This window comes from Coffea arabica, chromosome 5e (assembly GCF_036785885.1).
Source record: "Coffea arabica cultivar ET-39 chromosome 5e, Coffea Arabica ET-39 HiFi, whole genome shotgun sequence".
NCBI classification, from domain to species: Eukaryota; Viridiplantae; Streptophyta; class Magnoliopsida; order Gentianales; family Rubiaceae; genus Coffea; species Coffea arabica.
In genome coordinates, this window is record NC_092318.1 from 227283 (window position 1) to 251767 (window position 24485).

The following is a 24485-nucleotide window of genomic DNA, read 5'->3' on the forward strand; positions in this document are numbered from 1 at the left end:
AGTTTCATTCATCATCATCATCAATCATCCAAGACCACTTGCTCGCGCTACACTCTAATATGTAACTGGTCCATCATTCGTTATGTAGACTGTGTTGATGATATTCAACGCCAATACTTATATGAGTCTCTGTATCTCGACTAGAGCAGATCTTTAGAAAAAGGAAAGGAAGAGGGCCCGAATGAGAAGCGAGAACAATCAACAATATAATGTATAGACAGCTGATGAACTAGGAAATATATATGATTATTGACGACGAGAAAAGTAAGACTTACATAGGCAACTGCATGTCCATGCAACAACACATCCGAAGATGGATTTCAAACCTAAGATTTAACTTAAACCAAAACCATTCCTTCCTATTAAAGCAGTACTAGTATAAGCTTATAAGCCAGCTTAGTCTGTCAGACCTCTAACTATTAGTATTTTACATGCACACACACACACACACACACATATATATACCCGTGCTATGTTACTACAAAGTCATCAGAGACTCAAAAGCACCACCACTACTGAATACTGATGGATGGATATATGATATATCAATCCTCATCCGGTGGTTCTGAACTTGGACTCGTCAATGGGGGTTCCTTCTTCCGCCGCACGCTCTCCCCCGGACTTGTCAGTGGCGCTCAGCCCACCCTTCTTCCCCATCTCCTGGTACCCTTCTGTCCCTAACTGCTCCCTCCTCGCTTGTCCTCCTCGGCTCCTCCCTATTCCAAAGTTCATGTGTATATATATATATATCAAACACAGCACAACGTGATCGAAGAAGAAATACAAAAAAGGAAACACAAACTGAACTGAACTAGCGTGTGTGTGTGCGTGTGTGCGCACTTAATTAATGGTGCTGGCACAGGGATAGGCACGTACCTTCTGCAAGGTGCTCTTGAGCCTCTAGACTTTTGCCTCCGGTACCACCGGGGACTACAACCTCTCCTTCCCTAGCCTTCCTGTCCAGCTCAGCTCTGCCTTGCTCCGAAGACATGATTCTATATATTATCTCCCAATCAGCTAATTTCTCTGTCTCTCCTTTAGAGTCTAAACCGGCCGAAACAGAAACTGGATGCACTTTTCTTTCAACAACTGATAACCACCGGGACCCCAGTGTAATTTGCACTCCTGTCGGGTCCAGATTTATAGCACAGGGGCAGGAATAAATTCCGGTGATGAGCAAGCTCGTTGAGGGACGCGTGGTTGGCTGACGGGGCTGAATCCCAGACAACGGAGGTTTACACCAAAGGAGAGGGATGGTTAAAGAGTGACACGAGGCTATAGCAGTCTCCTTTCTCCACCGCTCCACACGTGTGCTACTTACAACTCTTTTTTTTTTTTTTTTTATGGCAACAACATTTCCACAATTTAATTTAAAAGGAGGGGAGTTTGAAGAAATTATGTATAAAGGGTTAGTAGATATAAGAATCTGATTAGATCCTTGTTGGGAGACTCACCCACCACAGTCAGGTGTGTGACCCGGATCGTCCAACGGATTAGTCAGGACAAATCCCTGGATACCGTGGCAGGCAACTAAAAAAAAAAAACTAAGAACATTAATTACACGAAAGAAGAAGCAAAATGACAAACAGGTATAATGAAAAGATCAATCAATAGCATATATTTGGAGATTAATTGCAAGTCTTACGGTCTTTCATTAAGATGTAAGCCGGACGATTTGGAGGGGCGGCAACGTTGATTTGATTACTCTCAAATAACTTGCTGTTGCCTTATTTGTTTCAGAAATGATTATTAATTTTTATGAATATATTAATTTTATTTTTACAAAATAGATAAATTATTCATGAAAAAATACAATTTTTATTAGTATTTTTTCTTTAATACAATTGTAGTTGATTTGGTAGTTACAATGTTTGGATTGTAAGTTATTTGCCCAAATATATTTGCTTACATCGCCATTATAATTTCCAATACACCTTTTTATCTTCCCAATTACCTTTTTATCTCACATACATCACATCACAAAAAGTACTACAGTAAAAATATCTCAAATAACTTACAATCCAAACACGAAGGAGTTATGAGAGATTATATTAACAAATGTGATTATACTATCAGGGTAAAAATTAAATATTTTAGGGGCAAAACTGAAAGTTAAAAAAATGGCATAAAATGTTTACTCCAATCGCCTATGATAGTTAAGAGTAGAAGAGCTGCTTAGAGCTCAAACGAAAAGGTCTTAGCCACTGACGGCAAGGACTAAGGGGTGGGGACAATTGTTCTTGGCCATGAACGTGTTAACATCAATTTTGTAGGAGGATTAATCACAAAAGCTTCCTTCTAAATATAGGCAAGATTTATATATAGTTTACCCTCTAAATTTGGTTTTTTCTCACTCAACTCCCTTAGTGACAAAACTAACCCTTTGTTATTGTAAGTTTTTATTTTATTTTTCCTTTCTTTCTCTTTTCTCAACACATACATACATATATATATGTATGTGTGTGTGTGTGTGTATTCTTCATGTAGGTAGAGATTGAACATCCTAAATTTAGTTTGGATGAATTATGACAAATAAACGAAATATGAATTAATGTAGAATCACTATATGCTAAAAAATAATAATAGAACATAAATTCAATTAAAATTTGATTCTTTACAAAAATTTTAGAAAAGGAAACTAATGCATAGGGGAATTTTTTTTGATGCTCAAGAAAAAGAATTTGAAAAAAAAAAAAAAGGAAAACAAGTTTGACAAAAAGAAAAGAGGGGAAAAAATCAACATAATAGATATACGTTGATAATTGAGATATACGTTGAGGGAATAAATTGTGATTAACCCATTTTAGAATTTTAATTAGTCTGGAGAACAAATTAAATTGTATGTCTTAATTAAATGGAATTGGTAATTTAAATCAAGGTCCAATTTAATTTTTGGCTGAGCATTAATTCGTTCGTTAAGAAAACACGCGAATGAGAACCAAAATTCCTTGCGTATTTTTGTTTATGCAGGTAGCATATGCCGGCCGGAAAAAGAAAAATAAAAAAGATTTGCCTGAAAATAATAATAATAATAATAAATAATAATTGGGGGATTCTTATTCATCAATCTGACAATGGTGCACATCCAACTCATAAAATAAACACACGGGATCCTTAGTGTCACTTTTCCGGTGACAATTCAGTATCACTTTTATATTTATGCCAAGGATTCCAACTGTAAAATAATAGGATTGATGATCATGAGATGAGATTAATCCAGGAGTAGGACTAGGAGAAGATGTAACGCTACTGCTGAAAAATCCCACATCAACAATTCAACATACGAATTTTTAGTACCTATATAGTCACACAACTAAGTTGAACGTAACAGGAAGTCCAAGCCATGAACTAGAAACGAACAAAGAAAGAATGAAAGATGCCACGCGCGGAAGAAGAAAATGGTGTCGTCGTCATCATCTGTGTGTCGGTGGTCGTCCGTCAAAAGCAGGCGTCCAACACACAACAGCAACACAAGGCCGCACAGCTGCACCACCACCAACATCCGTTCACAATAATTAATATACATATGCTTCAATTAATGCCCCAACCATATTCAATTATCAATCAATCAAAATATCATTTAAGCTCGCATTCTTTTAGCCTATTAAATAGATAGCATACAAGAATAAAAAAAAGTAGGGATAAAATTGCACTATAATTTCTAAAATTGCACTAATTAACCTCCCCAACGAGGAAATTGGACTTATTACTAACAATAAATTGTATGATTTTACTTTTATACCCTAACTAATTGCAGAAACTTAAAATAAATTGAGTGACTAATTAAAGTAGATTACATGTAAGGTTTAGCATCATTAGCCATTGTAAGCAAAACTAAGGTACGGTGCCAATTGAGGGGGGAGAAAACACATACATGTGCCAATATTATGTTCTTCAAACCGGTCAATTTAAATTTAATTTTATACAACCGACCACTAAACAATTCTGGAGTTTCAACTAAAGTAAGTATAAAAAAAACTTGCACAAATGTATCTGAAATTAAGAAATCAAGAAAGTCTAAGGTAGTAGGATTTTTCCTTTGATTCCTCAATTCTTGTAGTCAAAATCCAATCCAGTTTTTTTTTCCCCCTCCTCTACCCTAAAAAAGAGATTAAGGTTCCTTTTTGTTTAGATCAAAGTCTAAAGAATCCCGTGACTACTACTACTACTACACGGCACCCGCAGAAAAAAGTCAAACTAGATATATAAGAGGGGTAATGGTCTGAAAAAAAGAAGACTGACCAGCCCTTCCAGAAGCCATCGTGTCTGGGCGTAGTTTTGCCGGGTGCCGGAGCGGAATCGGAGACTTGAGCCGCGTCTCTGACGGGATATCCGGCAGGCGGTGCTGGAGGGGTGTAAGCAGGGGGTTGTGGCTGTGCTTGTGCTCCTGGGTAGGGATATGCCACTGCATGCAACCAAATCAAATATCGCATTCACATAAACAACTAATAGTAGTGGTAGCAGTAGTAAGAATCATCAAACAGACCAAAACTATGATGGATGAAGCGCAAACGGAACGTACCTGGAGCCTGGTTTTGGTTGTAGCTGCTCATGATGGTGTTGAATGGAATAGGGATGGAATCAGTTAATTTGAATGGAGGAGAATATGAGATGGGACAATATATAGAAGATACAATACAAGATTGGATTGGATGGAGGAGTAGATTTCTATATATATATATAGTAATCAATGTTTAGGACATAGGCGAGGGGAGAAAGCAGGTGGAAGAAGGAAGGTGGAGTAGTTAAAATAAGATGACGGACTTAACAAGCAAGCAAACAACGCAACAAAGGGAAAAGGGTCGGCGCCAACACCGCGTCAATGTATTATATCCAGAAGCAATGACATTATCCAGGAAGGAAGGAAGGAAGGTTTTATTTTATGATAAAAAACGTGGGGCTGCTGGTCCTTAATAAATTAGGTGAACCCTCCCTTTCCACACTTGATATTTTTCCGCCCGGTTCCCTCCCTTTTCTTCCTTCCTTCCAAGTTTCAACAATTTCCTCGTTATCTCTCGTCATCAAATACACCCCACCAATAATAATAACAAAGATAAGAATAAGATCCCATGTAGAGATCCCGCCCGCCTCCATTTTTGCCCTTCTATTTATTACATACACCCCTTCCCCCCCCCCCCCCCCCCCCCCCCTAAAAAAAAAAACAATGCAATTTCACCTAAAAACAATAGTAAAAAAAAAAAAAAAACACCACATATGCGATCTTGTGTCATAATAAAAGTCTAAGCAGAATTGATTATTCATTGGTCATGGTTTCTGATTGCCCCATTTGACACGGTTCATGTTTGCTTCCCATTTGACACGGTTCATATTTGCTTCCCATTTGACACGGTCATTGTCCAGTGTCGTCCATTCTCTTCTACATTCCCACCACTTGGGTGACATTTAACTTGCCACTGGCCATTTGGTCGTGTTCGGTGTGGAGTGAGGCCTCTTCTCCCGGACCGCAGGGAATTAGTCGGGCCCCGTAAGGATTGATCCGGATACCCCTGTGTCGACAAAAAAAAAAAATAAAAAATTATAACTTTGTTTATTAGTCCCTCTAATTAAGCATATCCATTTTGATACGATTCCTAAAACTAATTGGAGATCGACTTTTAATTCCCACACTATCTCAAATTGATTTTCTTTCCAGAAGAGAAAACAACACGCAAAAAAATATATCATCAATTTGACCGCTTACTCAATTGCCATCTATTTGGCTGAGTCATTCCTTACCAAAAAGATCACAGAATAGTTTTAGTTCAACCCCCTAAATTTTTATTCTTTTAACCATTTCCAAACTGACACTTGGACCAACTTAATATATCTGTCCACCAGTCTGCATATAGATTTTTCTTTAGCTGGGGTCGTTTGTGCTTCAATCTGTTTTTGTTTTTTTTGTACAATAGGAGGGTTCAGAGGCCCTTAAAAGACACACTAATCTAGAAACCGAAACACCCTCAACATCCCACTAACTAAGGAATCCCTTTAAACAAACCGAATACTTCTAGTGTTCAAATTTATTTGATTATTTTTGATGATTTTAAATTTTCTTTAAGTTCGACTTGCTTACTTTTCCAATCGAGTTCGAACGAGCTTTTTATCGAGTTGAATTTGAGTCGAGCTCCAAACTGTAGTCGAGCTCAAATTACTAGAACTTTTTATATTTAAATTTCACTCATATTTTAATCGAGCATAACTTGATTCGAGCTCTAATACCTTGAATTTTTACATGTATGTTTTACATATATGCTGATTAAGTCGAGTTTGGATTGAACTTGAAAAATTATCAAATACAAATTGTTATTCAAATTTAGTTTGATTAACAATTTGTATTTGATTAACAGACGATTAAAATTTAAACGAACTTTTATCAAATCGAGATGAATTTGAGCACTGGGTAATTATTTAGTTCGTCTTTCAATCTTATATCGGCCAATTGAACTTCAAAAGTCTAGGCTGCTTGATAAGACGTGTAAAACAACTAAATTATGTCCCACTTCTATTGATGTAAACCGTGTTCAGTGTTGGGACAATTGTTGAAGTCCAAGCGTTTCTTTTAGCTGCTTGCGTTGCTACAATTTTTAAATTTTAACCAAAAAAAAAAAAAATAGACTCCAAAAGTTGTCGCTGAAATGTTCAATGCAATTTTATGATATGAAGGAACAGCCAAGATTGACTAGACTGATTCAAATCCATAATGTAGTAATTAATCGAAAACCTAATCGAAATTGTCTAAAAAAAAATAATAATAAAAGCTAGTGTAAGGGCTTCTTCTAAAAGTGCCAACTCCTTTTGAACCGAAACCCACTTATGAAACTTAACTCAATTAAAAGTTATAAATTTCAAAAAAGGTAATTCGTTGTGAAATTTTTAAACATTTTTGTAGATCCTTTTCCAATTGATTTGAGAAAAGTACCCACATGATCAAAATACGCCACCAATTTTGTGTTAACTTGGACATGTGAAACTCGATATCAGCCAACCGACCATCTGTTTGGTGTTCTTAGATTTAGTGGGTGCCTTTGTCCTGGCCAGTTTCGATGTGGGTATACCATCCGTGGCAGCGGTTTAAGAGGACCACACGAAGACGGCCGGCGAAACTCGCGATGGCCGCGGGCAAGCAGGAGAATGATGGCTGCTAAATCGGCATTCGACAAACACGTCAGCTGGCGCGACAAGGAGAACGATGGCATGACATTATTGTGTTGTTTGTTAGTAGCAAGAGAGTATCACACGGGGCTTGGATAAACCTCCACCGGATGGACAACAAAGGTCGAAAAGTTGACTGATTTTTTTAGCTGGGCATTTCGTTAAAATAACACACGATGAAAACCAAAAATGTTTTGTGCCACTTCCAATTGGCAACGTTCATGGTGGTGTTGATCGAGAATGTAGTCCCAATCCTTGTATTTTTGTTTAGGGCAAATTCCACTTTACCCCCCTGTAATTTAGTGTTTTTTACATAACCCCCTTATGGTTTCAAAAACTATACATAACCCTCTCATGATTTGAATTAAAGTGTCAAAGTGACGGGAATGATCATTCGTAACGGAGTCATCCAAAATGTCAAAAATACCCTTATGTAAAGTTGAAAATTATTTATTAACCAAGGGAGGTTATGTGTATATTTTGAAAACTATAAAGGGGTTATATGGTAAAATATTAAATCATAAGAGGGTTATATGGTAAAACATAAAAATTATACGGGGTTAGTGTGTTATGTATTTATAAGGGTAATTTTGACATTTTTAAAAGTTCCGTTACGAATGATTATTTTCGTTACTTTGACACTTTAATCCAAATCATGAGGGGGTTATGTATAGTTTTTGAAACCATAGGAAAAGTTATGTAAAAAAAACACTAAACTACAGGAGGGTAAAATATAATTTGCCCTTTTGTTTGTTTATGCGGGTAGCATATGCGGGCGAAAGAAAAAATAGTAAAAGATCGGCCTGACAATAATAATAACAATTAACAGAGAAGACCATCGAGTACTAGTTTCATGGGATTCTTACTCATCAATCTGACAATGGTGCACGTCCAACCCATACAATAACAATACCAATAAGATCAATCCTCATGAGATGAGATTAATCCAGGAGTAGGACTAGGAGAAGATGTAATGCTACTACTGAAAAATCCCACATCAACATACGAATTTTAGTACCTAGTCACACAATTAAGTTGAACGTAAAGGAAGTCCAAGCCATGAACTAGAAACAAACAAAGAAAGATGCTACTGCACAAGAAATGGCACGAGCGGAAGAAGAAATGGTGGTGTCGTCTCTGCGGTTTTGGGTCGTCAACCGAAACAGCAACAGCAGCACGCACAGCTGCACCAACATCCGTTCACAATATATGTTTCAATTAATACCCCAACCATCAATTATCAATCAATATCATTTACTATTACACACACACACGCACTTAATTTTACTACTAACCTTTTACTTTTCTAGTTAACGAGTTCTTTTTTGTCACTCTTTTTTTTTCCCTTATTTCCTTTTGTTTAGATCAAAGTCTAAAGAATCCCGTGACTACTACATAGCACCCGCAGAAAAAGTCAAACTCAGAGAGGCAATAGTCAAAAAAAAAAAAAGAGGGATGAGGAGAAGACTGACCTGCCGCCGTCGTCTTTGGACGTAGTTTTGCCGGGTGCCGGAGCGGAATTGGAGGCTTGAGCTGCATCTCTGACGGGATATCCGGCAGGCGGTGGGGGAATTAAGTATGCAGGGGGTTGTGGTTGTGCCTGTGCTGCTGGGTAGGGATATGCCACTGCATGCAACCAAAACAAATATCGCATTCACATAAACAACTAATAGTAGTAGTAAGAATCATCAAACAGACCAAAACTTGCAGCTAGAAACGAGATAAACCCAAGAAAAAAAAAGTGTTCGAGAAATAGTGATTGATCTTTTTACAAATAGTATGTGTATATGATGATGATGGATGAAGCGCAAAAGTACCTGGAGCCTGTTTTTGGTTGTAGTTGCTCATGATGGATGGATGGATAGATGCTGTTGAATGGAATAGGGATGGAATTAGTTAACTTGAAGTGAAGTTTGATGGGCAAGACAATAGAAGATACAATACTCATTTATATATAAGATTGGTCTGCATTCCTATATCCAGACTTTTCTGGAAATATTTCCCCAGCATATGCTTATGCACCCGTTTGGATCGGTGGTAATTCATCGGATTCCCCTCAATCATAGGGATGAAAACATCTTGATTTTGAGATCATTTAGGAAAGCGAGTGATTTTAATATTTTCACTAAGGGTCTGTTTAGTTGGAAGTAAAATGTTTTTCTTGGGAAAATATTTTTCATGGAAGTAATTTTCCATGAAAATCATTTCCTTTTCATCATTTTCAGGTGTTTGGTTAGTTTATTGAAAATATTTTCTTACTTCATTTTTCTGGTGTTTGTTTAACTTTTGAAATATTTTCACTTTTATCTCTATCTTTACTTTCTACACATTATAACTACATACTTCTTCTCATGCAAAATAAGAAAATTTATCTCATTGTTTAACTTTAAAAAATCTTGGAGAAATGTATATATATGAATAAAAAATATCTCCTTAAGCAATAAACAAATTGCTGGCTATTTAGTGTCAAATATCAATCACATGCAATGCTTATAGTGACATATATCTTGCACTCTCACTGCTGAAAGTTTCTCTAGAAAAGAATGTTCCTATTATACATAATTAATTACTAGCATAGGATGAGCAGGATAAGGTTTTTTTTTTTTTTTTTTTGAATATACTAGGGGGAGGGTTGGGTTGGATTGGATAGTACGGGGAGGGAGTGTAAGGAAGAGGTTTTGGGTTCAAGTCCTCCTGTTTACACTAAAAAAAAAAAAGAACATATTACAAGATGTTTTCAGTAAGTTTGGAACATACTACAGGCGGGATGCATGTATTTCGGAAAACAACTTCAGTAAGTTTGGAAGGGAAGTTGTTTTCCATAAGATGAGTGAAAATATTTTACATAAGAAAATGTTTTCAGTAACTTTTGTGCAACCAAACACGGGAAATTAGGAAAATATTTTCCTGGAAAACATTTTCACCCGAAACAAACGGACCCTAAATGGGTGACGTTTTCTTATTCCTATTAATAAATGAAAGTGTTGCAGTTTAGATAACTCAAATTATGTTTGGGGAAAAAACGAAAGAAAAGGTTGAGAACCGGGTTAACCAATCGAATCAGATCACTGGTTTAACCGATTTTTGATGGTTTTCTCGGGCCAGCCCGAGCTTGGCTCGTTCGGCGTTTGGCCGGAGAAAAAGCCCAATGAGCCCGACTTTTTAGTGAGCCGGTTTGAGTTTGAACCTAAAAATTAGGTTCGAATTAAATATGAGTCGAGTTTGGGTCTCATTAGATTCAAACCCGATATAGGCCGGCCCTTTAATTACCTATATATGTAATATTTATATTTTGATATTATGTATAATTATATATCCAAATATATTATTACTAAATACTAAATAAATACAAATTACAAAACACAAAAATACATCTGAAAACTCTTCTACTAACTTTCTTGAGAGTCAGTATTAGTAATGCATAACTGAATATCTAACATTTCTTATTGGTTGAGTAAATTTTTGTGTTGGTGTAATATTGGTTGATTTCTTTTTGGTCTAGAAACACAAATCATCAAACATGTTTGGATTCAAATCACAAGGTTATAAAGAAATTCCAACCTTTGAAAATGTATTGCCTTATGGCCACATGCTTTATTATTATTTTTCATGTATTTTGAACAAATTAGATATAAATATTGTTGAAAAATTTTTGGTTTATATACTATTTAAAAACTATTACTTGTTCATGTTTAGTTTTAATGTTGTAATCTTGTAAATGTTAAATTAGTTTTATAACTTAATAGTTATATTAATTATATTAAAAAAATTAAGGAGTAATAAGTGAGTTTGAGCTAAACCCGAATAAGGCTCACAACCTGAATATTATATGAGTTGAGTATGAGATTCATATTTATTAACTCGAAATCCATAACCCAAAGCCCGAAAATGTTACAAATTAAATGATGTGAACTCGAACTTATGAAAGCTTGACTCATTAGGTCCGATTGACAGGTCTAACTGCATAGGGGAGGGGGGGAAGACTTAAGGGGAAGGAAGGAGAAGGAGAAGGAGAAGGAGAGGGCAGGAAAAAAGAAGGTGGGTGGTGGAGTAGTCAAAATAAGATGCTTAAGATGGCGGACTTAACAAGTAAGCAAACAACATAACAAAAGGCGACGACCAAGACTAAGGCGACGACCAAGCTACCAATCTACCAAGTTGCAGACTTTCTTAAGGTGACGACCAAGACGAAGGTTCCAAGTTCCAACTATTTAAAAGAATGAAATTGCCATCGAATTTCCCCTAAGAAAGGGATGGGGGGTGACAGGGATAATTTTTACCTTCCGTTAAAAAAAAATGGGGTTAGGGATCCCGTCATACCCCGTCCCCAGCCATAATATATATATTATAATTACATATATAACATATTTAATATTATTATTTATACTAATAATTATATATTTATATTAAAGTAAATTATTGATTAGCTATATTAATATATTTATACTAAATTATTGACTATATTTTTATTAATTATATATTTCTTATTTACTATAAACTTTTTTTCTGCCGGCACCCACAGGAAAAATAGGGCGGGATGGAGGTGGGATAGGAGAAACGGGGGCGAGAGGATGTTTAGGCAACGGAGCGGGGCACCCAGTCGTTGCAATTCCTATTTGTAGATGCCAACTTGGTCTCGTCTATAAACAAGTTCAGTTTCAACAATTCAAAGATGGAGGAAATCAACGTTGTGAAAAAAGCTCAGCAAGAATGGATGGAGTTCAAGGAAGCTGAGGAACAAGAAGGCAGAAGAAGCATTACTGAAACAACTCCTAATCAGCAAAATAGAAGCCGGATACCACCAATGGAGGGTATGTATAAGATAAACACAGATGCTGCAATATTCTCGCAAATGATCAGAACAGGAAAAGGTATCATTTCTAGGAACTGGAAAGGGGAGATTCTGAAAGTCTGGGCAATAATAGAGGAAAAGATAGGAGAACAAGACTAGAAGAGGCCCGGACAATCAGAATAGCTCTGCAACTAGGCAAAGAAATAGGCTGGAGGAAGTTTGAGGTACAATCAGACTGCAAAAGTGTGATAGATTGTATCACAGCAAACAACTGCAATGACTACAACATTGCTGTGGTACTGGAGGATATTCAAGGGCTGAGGGAGTTTTTTGATCGATGCACTTTCTCCTTTGTCTATAGAATAGGCAATGAGTTGTGTCATAGGCTAGCGAAATTTGCTTTGAAACTAGTTAATGATGTAAAATGGGAAACAAACTTCCCAGGTTGGATAAAAGATCTAGCGCAAAAGGATAGTGAGGGCAGCATGCCCCTTTTGTAAGTATATACTTGTAATATCAAGTTTAAATCAATATGAAATGTTATCGTTTTGACAAAAAAAAGAATGGAATAGCATTGCCAGTTGGAACACGTCCATTGTTTGACTTCTTAAGGGTATGACTTAGTAAAGTATGCTTCTAACCAATCCTAATTATGTATTTCTTAGATTTTACATTTTCAGGGAATCCTATGTGGTGCGTTACATTTAAATTTTCACTTATAATTACTTTCTGACTACAAACTTCTTTTTTAACTTTGGCCAGAAGTTTCACAGATCAGTTCTTACTATAATTGTCAATGGTAATTGTACCATATAGCATAGACAATAGCACAAGATATTAGAAGAATAAATGTAGACATTCACACAATAATATATAAAAACACAACAAATTTTTGAACACAAATTTCAATGAGAGTAAAAGTTTATTGTATTTTTATTACCATTGTATCAGTGTCTATATTTATTGTTTTAGTACTTATACAACATCATATAGTTGTAATTAAGTCCTTGATTCAAGTTGTACCGGTCAAAACAAGATTTTCTCTTTTTAGGTGGTAAAAGATTCAACACGGGATATACCATGAGCCTTTTCCCTTTATCGTATTAAAGGAAAGAAGAAGAGTAAATTTTATATGAACTGTCATTTTATACACTATCACGGTTGGATGGATGACGCATAAGCAAAGTTTGAATTTCAAATTCAAATTTTGCACATATGTCATATATCTAATGGTGATAGTGTATATACTGATAGTGTATATAAAATTAATCCAAAGAAGAATATGATATTTCAACGAGAATAATAAGAAATAACTTAGCTGTTCTGCTAGAAGAATTGTAGCTTCAACCTTTTTCTTTTACTTGGATTTGACCAATTGTTGGTACACTAGACAAGCTGATTGGCCATTTTTCTACTTCCTCAGCTAAGAAATAAACTACAACCATCTCATATTCTACTTTTTAAGAGGCAAAAAAACACTAAACCGCATTGAAAGAAAAAGAGTGATCTAGCTAAAGCTATTTTATATTAGCCGAAAGTTGAAAAAAAATTAATTAAATAAAAGAGGGGATATCATATGTTTAATTGTAGACAAATGATTTGAAAGCTCAAAAATGGGTTCCAGTTTCCTGTTGTGAAACCGCGTGGTCAATTCTACATTAAAGAAATAGAAAAAAACATCTAAGAACAAAATAGACTCGAAAGTGGGATGAAGTTGAAGATTCTCCATGGACTTATGCCTAAAGGAAGACTTTATTCATGTGATAGTATCACAAGCCATGACCAGGAAAGCTCCGTCCAGGCAACTGGCTACCATGTGGCTTGACAGCTTAAATTGGTCCTTAATTTGTACAAATTGCACCAATTACTAAAATGGAAAGGATAGTATATGGGTTAATTAGAAAAATTATGTTCACCTTTTCTCCCCCAAATATGCTAGTTAAAAACTTTAAGGGTTAAATGCACCACACTCCCTGAACTTTACCCTTAGTTACACTTTGGCTCTCCGGGAACTCATTAAATAAGTATGTTGCCTTCCTATGATATTTTAAGACAAAAGTATCCATACAATTTTATTTTGTTTTTTTTTTGTTTATTCACTCCCTTATTTTTTTTCTTTTTCACGACCTTTTTTATTTTTCCTTTTTAAATATTTTTTCACTTCTCTCATATCACTATTTTGTTTACCAAGGAATCATCTGTGGGCCTGTGCCGTTCAAGAGAAATTCAACCGAATTGCATTGGAATCAGCCTTGCGCAATTTTTATATGTCTTTGATTCTATTTTCCTTGACATATTTTGATCCCCACTCCACTAGTCAGTGAGTTATCTCATTTGGAAGGAGAAAGAATTTCGAACCATACACAGAAAAGAGTAGAGTGATATGAAGGAACAGCCAAGATTGACTAGAGCGATTCAAATCCATAATGTAGTGCTTAATACCTAATCGAAATAGTCTAAACAAAATAAAGCTAGTGTAAGGGCTTCTTCTAAAAGTGCAAACTCCTTTTGAATCCAAACCCACTTATGAAACTTAACTCAATTAAAAGTCATAAATTTCAAAAATGGTAATTCGTTGTGAAATTTTTAAACATTTTTGTAGATCCTTTTCCAATTGATTTGAGAAAAGTATCCACATGATGAAAATATGCCACCAAATTTTGTGTCAACTTGGACATGTGAAACTCGATATTGGCCAACTGACCATTCATTTGGTGTTCTTAGATTTAGTGGGTGCCTTTGTCTTGACCAATTTTGATGTGGGCATACCAAGAGAAAAAGGATCTGTGGTAGCAGTTTAAGAGGACCAGACGGAGACGGCTTGAAACGGCCGGCCAATGGCCGCGGGCAGGTAGGAGAACGATGGCTATTGAATCGGCATTCGACAGAGACGGCAGATGGCGCGACAAGGGGAACGATGGCATGACATTTTGTCATTTTAATTGGGCAAGGGCGGTAAGTGTAATTTCTAAAATCTCAAGGGATCTCATTGAAATTGTTAGAAATTTCAAGGGAGGTTTTTGAAATTATTCCTTAAATTATACTATTTAAAAACTATTACTTGTTCATGTTTAGTTTTAATGTTGTAATCTTGTAAATGTTAAATTAGTTTTACAACTTAATAGTTATATTAATTATATTAAGAAAATTAAGGAGTTATAAGTGAATTTGGGCTAAACCCGAATAAGGCTCACAACCTGAATATTATATGAGTTGAGTATGAGATTCATATTTATTAACTCGAAACCCATAATCCATAGCCCGAAGATATTACAAATTAAATGATGTGAACTCGAACTTATGAAAGCTTGACTCATTAGGTCCAATTGACAGGTTTAACTGCATAGGAGAGGGGGGGAGGGAGAGACTTAAGGGGAAGGAAGGAGAAGGAGAAGACAGGAAGAAGGAAGGTGGGTGGTGAAGTAGTCAAAATAAGACGTGTAAGATGGCAGACTTAACAAGTAAGCAAACAACACAACAAAAGGGTATGTGGAAACACCACGTATTATTATGATGAGAGAGAGAGAGCTGAGACCAATCTACCAAGTGGCAGACTTTCTTAAGGCGATGACCAAGACGAAGGTTCCAAGTTCCAACCATTCAAAAGAACGAAATTGCCATTGAATTTCCCCTGAGAGAGGGATGGGGATGACGGGGGTAATTTTTACCTTCCGTTAAAAAAATGGGGTAGGGGATCCCGTCATATCCCCTACCCCGTCCCCAGCCATAATATTTTTATTATAATTACATATATAACATATTTAATATTATTATTTATACTAATAATTATATATTTATATTAATGTAAATTATTGATTAGCTATATTAATATATTTATACTAAATTATTGATTATATTTTTATTAATTATATATTTCTTATTTATTATAAACTTTTTTTCTGCGAGCACCCATAGGAAAAATGGGGCAGGATGGAGGTGGGACAGGAGAAGGCGAGGCGAGAGGATGTTTAGGCAACGGGGCGGGACACCTAGTCGTTGCAATTCCTATTTGTAGATGCCAACTTGGTCTCGTCTATAAACAAGTTCAGTTTCAACAATTCAAGGATGGAGGAAATCAACGTTGTGAAAAAAGTTCAGCAAGAATGGTTGGAGTTTGAGGAAGCTGAGGAACAAGAAGGCAAAAGAAGCATTGCTGAAACAACTCCCAATCAGCAACATGGAAGCTGGATACCACCAATGGAGGGTGTGTATAAGATAAACACAGATCTTGCAATATCCCAGCAAATGATCAGAATAAGAAAAGTATCGTAGCTAGGAACTGGAAAGGAGAGATTCTAAAAGTCTGGGCTATAATAGAGGAAAAGGTAGGAGAACCAAGACTAGAGGAGGCCCTGGCAATCAAAATAGCTCTGCAACTAGGCAAAGAAGCAGGTTGGAGAAAGATTGAGGTACAATCAGACTGCAAAATTGTGATAGATTGTATTATGGCAAACAACTGCAATGACTGCAACATTGCTGTGGTACTAGAGGATATTCAAGAGCTGAGAGAGTTTTTTGATCAATGCACTTTCTCCTTTGTCTATAGAACAGATAGTGAGTTGTGTCATAGGCTAGCGAAATTTGCTTTGAAACTAGTTAATGGTGTAAAATAGGAAACAAACTTCCCAGGCTGGATAAAAGATCTAGCGCAAAAGGATAGTGAGGGCAGCATGCCTATTTTGTAAGTATACACTTGTAATATCAAGTTTAAATCAATATGAAATGTTATGGTTTTGACAAAAAAAATAAGTGGAATAGCATTGCCAAGTGGAACACGTCTACTGTTTGACTTCTTAAGGATATGACTTGGTAAAGTATGCTTCTAACCAATCCTAATTATGTGTTTCTTGGATTTTACATTTTCGGGGAATTCTATGTGGTGCGTTACTTTTCGAATTTCACTGATAATTGCTTTCTGATTACAAACTTCTTTTTTAACTTTGGCCAGAAGTTTCATAGATCAGTTATCTCTTTAATTGTCAATGGTAATTGTACCATACAGCATTGAAAATGGCACAACAAATATAGGCTTATTTTTGAAAATATTTTTGAAATATTTTATTGTAACAATGTATGTGAAAAACTTTTACTGTAACTATTTTTAATGGTGTTTTGGTGTGTTACTGGGGTATTTTAAAATTGCATAAAACCTTACAACCACCCACTACCACTTTCCCCCTTCCTCCTCTTCCCTGCTCTCTCCTCTCTCCTTCCCTTGCCAGCACCGCCTCCCTCCTATTTCTTCTTCTCCTCCTTTCTCTCTCTCTTTCTTCTTTCTCCCCTCCCCTCTCCCTCTCTTTCTCTCTCTTTCTCCTTCCTCCCCTTTAGACCCACCCGGAGATTGCTGATGCAATCGGGATCTGGTTGCGACTGGAAGGTTGGTTACTAGCCACACTCAGAAGGTCACAGTTGAAGCTGTTGCTGGGTCTTGAGGAAGGGGAGGAGAGGGGAGGGGAGGGAAGAGGAAGGAGAAGGAGAGGGAGAGGAGGGAGAAGGGGAGAAAGAAGGCCTTCCGGGAGTGGCACTGGAGGAGGTGACAGTGATGTTAAAGAAAGGAAGTGGGAGTGGTAGGTTGTGGTGATAGGTGGTAGTGATTGGAGGAAGAAGAAAAGATAATAGAATTTAGGGAAAATCACCATTTTCGTCCCTAAACTTTTACACTAAAACCAATTTCGTCCTTTATGATTTTTTTTAGCCAATTTAGTCTTTCGACTATTTTGAAGTCTCCAATGTAGGACTTTTACGGCGGCGACACTACATTTTACATATTCCGTACAACCGGTGATGGGTATATCTGTCCTTTTAAATTAGATGGACCTTTGACCATAGTTCTCGATGCTAAGCCCCAGTCTCAACATCCTATGGATTCTTGAACCAAACTGGTTTGGATCATCAAGGCTGAAACCAGAGGTCAACAAAGTAGTCTCATAAAGTAGCAGCACCAAGTCTCTAACTAATTTGTCATTCTTATCTTCTCGACTCTCTTCCTAAGCTCCTTAATGATTCCATTGTCTGGATTGATCTCCATTGTTTTCTTGCTTGACATGTAAGCGCTCATACTGGTGTCCCTTAATGCTTGAGCCTTCATAATCCTTTCCATGTTTGCTGTCTAGCCATATTCCCCAATGACCAAGCAGCAAGGAGAATCAACCACCCTGTCAGAAACCACCACTTTCTCAACTCTCTCTCCAAGAATATCCTTCATTACTTTACAAAGATTCTCAAATGACTTTTTCCTCTCCTTCCTTGTTGCTTTCTCGTCCTCAGACTCATCGAGCTTTAAACCTTCCTTTGTTGCAGAAATAAGTTTTTTACCATCATACTCTTTCAACTGTGCAACAGCATATTCATCAATGGCATCGACCATGAAAAACACCTTGTATCCTTTCCTTTTAAGCTTTTCCAAGAATGGAGAGTTCTCAACAGCTTTCTTGCTCTCGCCGGTTATATAATATATGTCCTTCTGCCCTTCCTTCATCCTTGTAACATACTCCTTCAAGTTGACCAACTCATCCCCACTCTTTGTGGAGTAATACCTGAGAAGATCAGAAAGCTTTGCCCTGTTTTGGCTGTCTTCATGAACACCCAATTTGATATTTTTGGAGAAGGTGTCATAGAACTTAGCATAATCCTCTTTGTTCTCTGCAATTTCAAAGAACATCTCAATGCACTTCTTGACAATATTCTTCCGGATGACCTTCAAGATTTTGTTCTGTTGGAGTGTCTCACGAGATATATTTAGTGGGAGATCATCCGAATCCATCACGCCTTTAATGAATCTAAGGTATTCAGGAATGAGTTCCTCACAATTATCCATGATGAACACCCTCCTGACATAGAGCTTGATGTTGTTCAACTTCTTCCGTGTATCAAAGAGATCAAAGGGTGCCCTCCTTGGAACAAACAGAATAGCTTTGAACTCTAGCTGTCCTTCAACAGAAAAGTGTTTCACAGCAAGATGATCCTCCCAATCATTTGTCAGGCTCTTGTAAAAGGCAGCATACTCCTCCTTGGTAACCTCTTCAGGCTTCCGAAGCCAAATAGGTTTCTGCTTGTTAATTTGCTGCCATTCATTTGTCACCTCCTTTATCTTCTTCTTCTTCTTTTTATCCTTGTCTTTCTCCTCATCTACTTCTTCAACTTCTCCTTCCTCATCCTTCTTGGTTTCCTCCTCTTCATCATCTTGCTCTTTTTCTCAGTTGTCTTCTCAACTTCATCCTAGTGGTTCTCCACTGACATCCCTCGTCACAGTAAAGGATCCACCTACTTGAGATTCCTAGACATATTGTTTATCATCATTGTGCTTGGTCGTCACAACAACCTTCTCAACAACGAGGTAGGCCGAGTAGAAACCCACACCAAACTGCCCAATCATACTAACATCAGCTCCAGCCTGCAATGCCTCCATAAACTCCATAAGCCCTAGCCCGTTTGGAGGAGGATTTTGTTTCTTGATTTAAGTGTGTGAGAGAGAGTTTGTGCAAGTTTCCAATAAATCCAGATGAAATTTTCAATGAAATTCATCGGAGAAGAAGAACTATGGTCAAAGTCCGTCTAAATTAAAGAATCTAATTTAAAATAACAGATATACCTATCACTGGTTGTATAGAATATGTAAAATATGGTGTCGCCGCCGCAAAGGTCCTACATTGGAGACTTCAAAATAGTCGAAGGACTAAATTGGTTTTAAAAAATCATAAAGGACGAAATTGGTTTTAGTGTAAAAGTTTAGGGACGAAAATGGCGATTTTTCCTAGAATTATTTTAATTTTTAATTTTTTGTAAGTTGTTTTTGAAATATAATAAGGAGTGTTTTTTGTAGTGTTTTTGGAGTGTGTTACTATAGATTTGTATATGAAAAATCAATATTTGAAAAACACTCAAATCCAAACAGAGCCATAGATATTAGAAGAATAAACGTAAACATTCACACAATAATATATAAAAACACCACAAATTTTTGTACACAAATTTCAATGAAAGTAAATGTTTATTGTATTTTTATTATCATTGTATCAGTGTCTATATTTATTGTTTTAGTATTTGTACTGCATCATATAGTTGTAACTAAGTCCTTGATTCAAGTTGTACCGGTCAAAACAAGGCTTTCTCTTTTTAGGTGGTAAAAGATTCAACACAGGATATACCATGAGCCTTTTTCCTTTATTGTATTAAGGGAAAGAAGAATAATAAATTTTATATACACTGTCAGTATATACACTATCACGGTTGATTGATGACACATGAGTAAATTTTGAATTTCAAATTCAAATTTTGCACGTGTCATATATCTAATAGTAATAGTGTATACATTGTCAGTGTATATAAAATTTATAGCAAAAGATGTTGAGGGTCTACAAACACCAAAAAATACGCTTCATAAAGGTGAAAACTATCTCTACACATTATATAGTTTTCGTTTGTACAGCAAAAGATGAGCCAGTGTTCAGCAAAACCAAAAGCACATTAAAGAAAAAATGAGCATTGAGTTAAATTTTGTGATACACAATGTAAACACTTCTTTTGTGCTTGTTAAAAGAACTGGAAGCCAAATTCAAAATCTTAACTTGCCGTACAAGTTCCTAACCCCATTGAAAATGGATCAATCCCTATCTTGCAGGCTTGCGACAGGTGCTTAAAATCATTCCGCATTAATACATTGAAAGCATACGGACAAATGCTACGATCAAACATGCATCTGCAGTGTGCAATGTCGAGAAAATAACCGTCCTTCAAATTCTAAAGAAGGTTCAAACTACAACGTAAAATTTTGGTACAGGACTAATTTACGCCATAGATTACGGATATTTAAGATTTAAGCAAGTCCGAATGGCTAAAAATGACATTGCCTAACATGTCTGCTATGGATTACATGAAACAATACTTTTTTTGACAGCATGTTCTTCAAGTGTCCATCTGTATATTTCAAATGTGACTATCGAATATAAGCGGGAGGGGAGCTGGGCAGCTAGGCTCCCCCCACATTTATGGCTGGGAGATATTTTCCCTATTCAACATCAATGTAATGGTTAAAACAAAGATCGGATAATTATGTTAAATAACATGATTGTGTCCACATAAAATTATTCGGCCAATAGATCCAAATTCATCATATATTTAAGGGTTAATCACAATTAATCCCCTTAAGGTATACCCCATTTCTCACTTTATCCCCTAACTTTTAATTTTACTCACTTAACCCCCTATAGGACAAAATTACCCTTCCATTATTTTGACTTTTCATTTATCTTTTTTCCACTCTTTTATTTCTTTTTCTCTTTTGTCTTTCTTCTCTCTTTCATCCTTCCCAATAGAAAACTCCATCTCAACGGAAATTTTTATCTTGAATTTGTAATTGCATTTCTAGGTGAAAATTTAAAAGACATCAAAAACTAATTTTGATTTTTTTATGATGCCACATGTCACAATTTTCAATTGATGATTATTAATCAGGTCACAATTTCATCTTATGATATTTTCTTGAGAATAAAATGAGAAACTAGAAAGAAAAGAGGAAAAATCAAAATTAAAAGAATTGAAAGGCTAAAAAAATTGTATTTTAGGAAAGTGATTTGAATATTTTGTAATCATTTAAGGAGAAAATAGATCTCTGCAATTCCTCTTTTTTAATTTCAATCATTAAGATGAAGATTTTTTGTGGAAAAGAGGAAGAATTAAAGAAAGAAAAAAGAGGCAAAGAAAATAAAGGAGCACAACAGGGGAAAGGAAAAAATAAGAGAAAAAAAAGAGTTTATAATAATAGAGGGATAATTTTGTCCAATGGGGGATAAAATGAGACAAAAAAATGGTTAGGGGTAAAGTGAGAAATGAGATATACTTTAAGGAGATTAATTGTGATTAACCCTATATTTAAGCTATTCAAAGTTGCACGGAATAGACAATTACAATTTTAAGACTTATATTTAATTGAATAATTGGCCATACAAATATTGGGTTTGAATATTATAATGCACTTTCGAGGCTAGCATATGTTCACTTATTTAACATTCACTAATAGTTGATGGATATTGTGAGTGACTAACACTAAATCAAATGACATGTAAGTGTAACCATCAACAAGATGCATAACTCTACAATTAGTAATAGACTGACAGAGTATCCAAAATGGGGAATAAATAAAGTTTACATCGAGACTATGTTGTTGACAAAGGAGGCCAAATTAGTTGCTGCTCTAGATGTAGCCTCTTTGCCCATCAACTTCTCATTCAGTCCCAGAATTCTGCCATCCATCTCTATATCTTCAATCACCCTTTTCAGCCCTTCAGCTAAATCTCTCTGCCCAAACCCCCGGAGCCTTACTCCAATTCGCCAAGCCTTAACAATATAAGCACAATTTAGAAACTGATCGCCAGCAACCGGATAGCAGAGTAGGCGTTTCTTGCATTGTATGGCCTCCACGGTTGAGTTCCATCCGCAGTGTGTGAGATAGCATCCTACAGCCTCGTGCTGCAGCACTTCCATTTGCGGTGCCCACGAAACAATTTTACCTTGCCCGCCCTCTTTGGACATTCTCTCCACGAAACCTCTCGGCAAACCTTCACGCCATGCAGGCCCTAGAACCCAAAGGAAATGCCTGCCGGATGTCTCCAGTGCCACGGCTAGATTCTTCACCTTTGCCTCTCCAATTGGGCTCACCCAACTTCCAAATGAGATGTACACTACTGAAGCAACAGCTTGTTTGTCTAGCCAATCTAAGCAACTCAAATCTTCCTCCCAGAAGCTAGCAACAGTCTTGGTCGACGTTCTTGAATGCATAGTATTACTTGTAGGTCGAATTGGGATAACATTTTGGACGTTGATCTGGCCTCCACGGCATTCCTCCGCAAAACTATTTACCAGAAGCCATTCAAGTGTCTTCGATCTGTCCATGGTCTTTGTCCAAAACTTGAACCTTGACGTTCTTCCAGCTGAAGTCCCAATTAACCATGGCAGTTCAGCTGCGCTTATTGAAGGTTGACCCGGGGAAACGCATATAGGAGTTTCTAACAAAGGACAACCTGCACAATCGATCATTTATTGGAGCACTTGTGAATAGGGTATCTTATCATTGGAATATAGTACTCTATTCCGAAATGGAACTACACAAATTAGCCCTTCTCCTCTATTTTTGGTCGGTGGGAAATCCAATCACCGACATCCCAAGTTTTACCAAGCTGTACTTATTACTACAAACATTGAATAAAATGTATAATACCCCCTATCAAAGATCAAGGGGAGCTTTAGCCTATTATACATATTTTGCATATCCTCTCAAACAGAAGACGTATCCATTTAAAAAACAAAATCCTTATATATGGCAGATCATGCTTTGACCAAAGACGTGTCAAATTTGTAAAGCATCCCATCAGAATCTTTCAGTCCAGTTGATTGTTTATGTCAACAAGAAAGAAGGGATGATCTGACTTTCATTATTAAAACCATATGATATGGCTGCAAAATGACGTGGACATCACAAATTTACTTACTAGACCTTTCCTCTTTTGGACCAACAAGATAAATGACCTCGCCGACAAGGTTTCTTAATTAGTCATGATTCACAAATAAAAGATTGCATTCCACTAATAATATTGTGATGGATTACCTGTTTCAGAAATGATGCCCGAGAGTAGCATGTGTGGAATGGCAGAAATCAATCTGTAAGTAGCCATCGTGGCTGGCCAAAAACCTGCTACTTTAACTCCACATCGACGGGCAACGTTGATAGCATATGATGCCAGTAGGTCAACTATCATACATGAAACCCTTCCTTCATCATGATCCTGTTCTTGTTCCCCATCAAGTTGTCGAACAAGCTTTTCTAGATGCAGCGGCATTATCTTCTCCATAGCCATCTCCATGGCGAAAAAGTCACGCGGTTTTCCTTCGTCTAGTCCGTCAGCCGGAATGGACTGACAAACAATCCCTTCCATACTATCTATCTGAGCAGAGATGCTGCGGTGGATAAACTCAGGGACAACCAGCACAGGCTCTAAACCATGGGAAACGAGTTCACAAGCCAGCTTGAGCATAGGAGTGACATGGCCTTGTGCTGGATATGGAACTAAAATCACCTTGCCCCCCGCCCTCGTAAAGTACTTCATGCCTGCGTTTCCTCGTATTTCTTCTTAGTTAGTAGTTGATCTCGATCGGGTGAGAGACTGAACTACAAAGCAGTATCACACTAACTAGTACTACTACTTGGTATCCTGCTGGAAGGTTTAGCAAGTGCATAAATACGTTTAAATTTGTGGTGAGGCCATGAGGGTTCTAGCATATCTGTTCGATCGGATAAATACAGAAATTCATAGTGGAAGCTTCTTTTTTCGGCAAAAGTTACGAGACAAAAGGATGTATAATTGATTGGGTGAATGAATACCTAACGGGGAGGAAAACAAGACAAAGACAGGAGAAAGAAAAGAAAAGCATGTGGATGATAGATAATACAAGACCATTTGATTCTTTAATTTGTTCAACAACATGGAATATGGCCTAAGATCCAAGTTGCTGCATGTGGCCTACCATTACTAAGCTATATATTGGT

The 24485-nt window shown here is 36.7% G+C and overlaps 2 protein-coding genes, 1 long non-coding RNA gene and 1 pseudogene across 3 annotated transcripts; all 4 read right to left on the reverse strand.

Moving 5' to 3' along the window:
• Positions 1-225: 225 nt before the first annotated feature.
• On the reverse strand, positions 226-1206 carry LOC113688142 (late embryogenesis abundant protein EMB564). Its single transcript, XM_027205822.2, has 2 exons — positions 877-1206; positions 226-716 (listed from the first exon to the last, which is right to left on the reverse strand). The coding sequence occupies exons 1-2, from the start codon at positions 989-991 to the stop codon at positions 553-555; spliced, it is 279 nt and encodes a 92-aa protein (XP_027061623.2). The 5' UTR covers positions 992-1206; the 3' UTR covers positions 226-552.
• A 6789-nt stretch (positions 1207-7995) lies between these two features.
• LOC113688490 (uncharacterized) lies at positions 7996-9120 on the reverse strand. Its single transcript, XR_011813994.1, has 3 exons — positions 8970-9120; positions 8625-8778; positions 7996-8336 (listed from the first exon to the last, which is right to left on the reverse strand). It is a non-coding gene; the product is annotated as an uncharacterized lncRNA (long non-coding RNA).
• Positions 9121-9166: 46 nt separating this feature from the next.
• On the reverse strand, positions 9167-19361 carry LOC113688354 (heat shock protein 83-like; annotated as a pseudogene).
• A 2631-nt stretch (positions 19362-21992) lies between these two features.
• On the reverse strand, positions 21993-24188 carry LOC140006175 (UDP-glycosyltransferase 82A1-like). The gene is made up of 2 exons (XM_072048099.1): positions 23547-24188; positions 21993-22962 (listed from the first exon to the last, which is right to left on the reverse strand). Exons 1-2 carry the CDS (start codon positions 24043-24045, stop codon positions 22088-22090), a joined length of 1374 nt encoding a protein of 457 aa, XP_071904200.1. The 5' UTR covers positions 24046-24188; the 3' UTR covers positions 21993-22087.
• Positions 24189-24485: the final 297 nt, after the last annotated feature.

Bases quoted from the DNA above. Each gene is read 5' to 3' on its own strand.
- LOC140006175 (XM_072048099.1), bottom strand. From the start codon at position 24,045: ATGAAGTACTTTACGAGGGCGGGGGGCAAGGTGATTTTAGTTCCATAT. The intron at 22,963-23,546 runs GTAATCCATCAC...TCGATTGTGCAG, and splicing joins GGGCATCATTTCTGAAACAG to GTTGTCCTTTGTTAGAAACT.
- LOC113688142 (XM_027205822.2), bottom strand. From the start codon at position 991: ATGTCTTCGGAGCAAGGCAGAGCTGAGCTGGACAGGAAGGCTAGGGAA. The intron at 717-876 runs GTACGTGCCTAT...ACTTTGGAATAG, and splicing joins TCAAGAGCACCTTGCAGAAG to GGAGGAGCCGAGGAGGACAA.